This window comes from Salvelinus namaycush, chromosome 16 (assembly GCF_016432855.1).
Source record: "Salvelinus namaycush isolate Seneca chromosome 16, SaNama_1.0, whole genome shotgun sequence".
In the NCBI taxonomy this organism is placed as follows: domain Eukaryota; kingdom Metazoa; phylum Chordata; class Actinopteri; order Salmoniformes; family Salmonidae; genus Salvelinus; species Salvelinus namaycush.
The window spans coordinates 40703939-40708938 of NC_052322.1; the positions used below are offsets into that span (position 1 = coordinate 40703939).

The following is a 5000-nucleotide window of genomic DNA, read 5'->3' on the forward strand; positions in this document are numbered from 1 at the left end:
TCTCTGTCTCTCTCTGTCACTCTCTGTCACTCTCTGTCACTCTCTGTCACTCAATTCAATTCAATTCAAGGGGCTTTATTGGCATGGGAAACATGTGTTAACATTGCCAAAGCAAGTGAGGTAGACAATACACAAAAGTGAAACAAACAATACAAATTAACAGTAAACATTACACATACAGAAGTTTCAAAACAATAAAGACATTACAATTACACATTACACTCTCTGTCTGTCTCTCTGTCTCTGTCTCTGTCTCTGTCTGTCTCTGTCTCTCTCTGTCACTCTCTCTCGCTCTCTCTCTCTCTCTCTCTCTCTCTCTCTCTCTCTCTCTCTCTCTCTCTCTCTCTCTCTCTCTCTCTCTCTCTCTCTCTCTCTCTCTCTCTCTCTCTCTCTCTCTCTCTTTCTCTGTCTCTCTCTCCCTCTCTCTGTCTCTGTCTCTGTCTCTCTCTCAATCTCTCTCTCTGTCTATTCAATTCAATTCAAAAGGCTTTATTGCACTCTCTTCCCCCTCTCTCTCCTAATGCTCTCTCTCTCTTCCCCCCTCTCTCATAATGCTCTCTCTCTTCCCCATCTCTCTCCTAATGCTCTCTCTCTTCCCCCTCTCTCTCCCAATGCCCTCCCCCCCCCCCCCGCTCTCCTAATGCTCTCTCTCTTCCCCCCTCTCTCCTAATGATCTCTCTTCCCCCTCGCTCTCCTAATGCTCTCTCTCTTCCCCCTCTCTCCTAATGCTCTCTCTCTTCCCCCTCGCTCTCCTAATGCTCTCTCTCTTCCCCCTCGCTCTCCTAATGCTCTCTCTCTTCCCCCCTCTCTCCTAATGATCTCTCTTCCCCCTCGCTCTCCTAATGCTCTCTCTCTTCCCCCTCTCTCCTAATGCTCTCTCTCTTCCCCCTCTCTCCTAATGCTCTCTCTCTTCCCCCCTCTCTCCTAATGCTCTCTCTCTTCCCCCCTCTCTCCTAATGCTCTCTCTCTTCCCCCTCGCTCTCCTAATGCTCTCTCTCTTCCCCCCTCTCTCCTAATGCTCTCTCTCTTCCCCCTCGCTCTCCTAATGCTCTCTCTCTTCCCCCCTCTCTCCTAATGCTCTCTCTCTTCCCCCTCGCTCTCCTAATGCTCTCTCTCTTCCGACCTCTCTCCTAATGCTCTCTCTCTTTCCCCCTCTCTCCTAATGCTCTCTCTCTTCCCCCTCGCTCTCTCTCTTTGTCTCTACCTTTCTCTCTGTGTCTATCTCACTCCCTCCCTCTCACTCTCTGTCTATCCCACTCCCTCCCTCTCACTCTCTGTCTATCTCACTCCCCTCTGTCTCTGTCTCTGTCTCTGTCTCTCTCTCTCTCTCTCTTCCCCCTCACTCTCTCTTCCCCCTCGCTCTCTCTCTTTGTCTCTGTCTACCTTTCTCTCCCTGTCTATCTCACTCCCCCCCTCTTTCTCCGTCTATCTCACTCCCTCCGTCTCTCTCTTTGTCTCTCTTTGTCTCTCTTTGTCTCTCTCTCTCTCTCTCTCTCTCTCTCTCTCTCTCTGTCTATATCACTCACTCTCTCCCTCCCTCTATATCTGTCTATCTCACTCCCTCCCTCTCTCTCTCTGTCTATCTCACTCCCTACCTCTCTCTTTCTCTATCTCACTCCCTCCATCTCTCTCTTTGTCTCTCTCTCTCTGTCTATCTCACGCCCTCCCTCTCTCTCTGTAGTTATTTGGCCGTTAGGAAAGGAGGTTAAGTTGAGACAGGGGTGTAATCTAATGTGGGTAATGGACTGTGAAACACTATCACTAGGGTTCTCTCTTCCTACGGGTTAGACTGTTAATGTGTGGATGAACTCTACTCTTCCTGTCTCCGTCGCTCCTCTCTCTTTCTAGGGGTTAGACTGTTAGTGAATGGATGGACTCTACTCTCCCTGTCTCCCTCCCTCTTCTCTCTTCCTAAGGGTTAGACTACTACATTTGCGCTAATAATCTCTCTCTCCTTCTCTCTCTATCTCCCCCCTATCTCTCTCTCCACCCATCCCTCTCCCTCCCTCTGTTTCTCTTTCCATCTCTCTCCTTTTAGTTTAACCAGACAGGTCGAGGCAGTGTGTGTAGTCAGGCCATCATGTTGGTGACCGATGGGGCAGTTGATACTTATGACTCTGTGTTCGCCAAGTACAACTGGCCCGACAGAAAGGTATGTCTCCCTCATGAGTCTCCCGTCTCCCCCTCTCTCCCCATTGTTTCCCCCGGCAGTACATCTGTGTTTAACGGATCAGCAGTGTGACCTCATGACCTTCCCTGCAGCCAGGTGGATCCCCACTGAGATACAATATGCTGCTAATGTCCCACCCAGTTGCTAACATGCTACGCTGACTTCTCAATGTGTAAAAGCACATCACCCGAACATGCTACACTGATTGCTCAATGTGTAAAAGCACATCGTGCTAACATGCTACACTGACTACTCAATGTGTAAAAGCACAGCATGCTAACATGCTAACATGCTACACTGACTGCTCAATGTGTAAAAGCACATCGTGCTAACATGCTACACTGACTACTCAATGTGTAAAAGCACAGCATGCTAACATGCTAACATGCTACACTGACTGCTCAATGTGTAAAAGCACTTCATGCTAACATGCTAACATGCTACACTGACTGCTCAATGTGTAAAAGCACTAATGCTAACATGCTAACATTCTACACTGACTGCTTAACATGTAAAAACACATCATGCTAACATGCTACGCTGACTGCTCAATGTGTAAATGCACATCATGTTAACATGCTAACATGCTACACTAACTGACTGCTCAATGTGTAAATGCACATCATGCTAACATGTTAACATGCTACACTGACTGCTCAATGTGTAAAAGCACATCATGCTAACATATGAACTCAGCAAAAAAATAAATGTCCTCTCACTGTCAACTGCGTTTATTTTCAGAAAACGTAACATGTGTAAATATTTGTATGAACATAACAAGATTCAACAACTGAGACATAAACTGAACAAGTTCCACAGACATTTGACTAATAGAAATGGAATAATATGTCCCGAAACAAAGGGGGCGGGTCAAAATCAAAAGTAACAGTCAGTATCTGGTGTAGCCACCAGGTGCATTAAGTACTGCAGTGCATCTCCTCCTTATGGACTGCACCAGATTTGCCAGTTCTTGTGAGATGTTACCCCAGTCTTACACCAAGGCACCTGCAAGTTCCCGGACATTTCTGAGGGGAATGGCCCTAGCCCTCACCCTCCAATCCAACAGGTCCCAGATGTGCTCAATGGGATTGAGATCCGGGCTCACCGCTGGCCATGGCAGAACACTGACAATCCTGTCTTGCAGGAAATCACGCACAGAACGAGCACTATGGCTGGTGGCATTGTCATGCTGGAGGGTCATGTTAGGATGAGCCTGAGGAAGGGTACCACATGAGGAGGATGTCTTCCCTGTAACGCACAGCATTGAGATTGCCTGCAATGATAACAAGCTCAGTCCGATGATGCTGTGACACACCGCCCCAGACCATGATGGACCCTCTACCTCCAAATCGATCCCGCTCCAGAGTACAGGCCTCGGTGTAACGCTCATTCCTTCGATGATAAACCCGAATCCGACCATCACCCCTGATGAGACAAAACCGCGACTCGTCAGTGCACTTTTTGAAAGAGCACTTTTTGCCAGACCTGTCTGGTCCAGTGACGGTAGGTTTGTGCCCATAGGCGACGTTGTTGCTGGTAATGTCTGGTGAGGACCTGCCTTACAACAGGCCTACAAGCCCTCAGTCCAGCCTCTCTCAGCCTATTGCGGACAGTCTGAGCACTGATGGAGGGATTGTGCGTTCCTGGTGTAACTCGGGCAGTTGTTATTCCCATACTGTACCTGTCCACAGGTGTGATGTTCGGATGTACCGATCCTGTGCAGGTGTTGTTACACGTGGTCTGCCACTGCGAGGACGATCAGCTGTCCGTCCTGTATCCTTGTAGCTCTGTCTTAGGCGTCTCACAGTACGGACATTGCAATTTATTGCCATGGCCACATCTGCAGTCCTCATGCCTCCTTGCAACATGACATGAAAGCCAAGTTAACAAACAGATCACAAACCATTTCGAATCCCACCGTACCTTCTCCGCTATGCAATCTAGTTTCAGAGCTGGTCATGGGTGCACCTCAGCCACGCTCAAGGTCCTAAACAATATCATAACCGCCATCGATAAGAGACATTACGAGACTTTATACCCTCGTAAAACTGACCATCCTACCAATCCTCGACTTCAGCGATGTCATTTACAAAATAGCCTCCAACACTCTACTCAACAAATTGGATGCAGTCTATCACAGTGCAATCCGTTTTGTCACCAAAGCCCCATATGCTACCCACCACTGCGACCTGTATGATCTCGTTGGCTGGCCCTCACTTTATACTCATCGCCAAGCCCACTGGCTCCAGGTCATCTACAAGTCTCTGCTAGGTGAAGCCCCGCCTTATCTCAGCTCACTGGTCACCATAGCAGCACCCACCCGTAGCACGCGCAAATTCTTCCTTTGGCCGCCTCTCCTTCCAGTTCTCTGCTGCCAATGACTGGAACAAACTGCAAAAATTTCTGAAGCTGGAGTCTCTTACCTCCCTCACTAGCTTTAAGCACCAGCTGTCAGAGCAGCTCACAGATCACTGCACCTGTACATAGCTCATCTGTAAATAGCCCATCCAATCTACCTCATCCCCATGCTGTATTTATTTATTTATCTTGCTCCTTTGCACCCCAGTATCTCTTCTTGCACCTGGATCTTCTGCACATCCTACCATTCCAGTGTTTAATTGCTATATTGTAATTACATTGCCACCATGGCCTATTTATTGCCTTACCTCCCTTATCCTACCTCATTTGCACATGCTGTATATAGATTGTATGTTTGTTTATTCAATGTGTAACTCTGTGTTGTTGTATGTGTCGAACTACTTTGCTTTATCTTGACCAGGTCGCAGTTGCAAATGAGAACTTATTCTCAACTAGCCTACCTGTTAAATAA

General features: G+C 47.9%; 1 protein-coding gene across 1 annotated transcript in view; it reads left to right on the forward strand.

The window, feature by feature from the left end:
- The window catches only part of cacna2d3a (calcium channel, voltage-dependent, alpha 2/delta subunit 3a), a 238163-nt gene that overhangs the window by 197151 nt on the left and 36012 nt on the right, over positions 1-5000 (forward strand). Inside the window, exon 15 of the mRNA XM_039011568.1 lies at positions 2039-2152. Within this exon, the coding sequence (XP_038867496.1) occupies positions 2039-2152 (114 nt within the window). The remainder of the gene's footprint in view (positions 1-2038; positions 2153-5000) is intronic.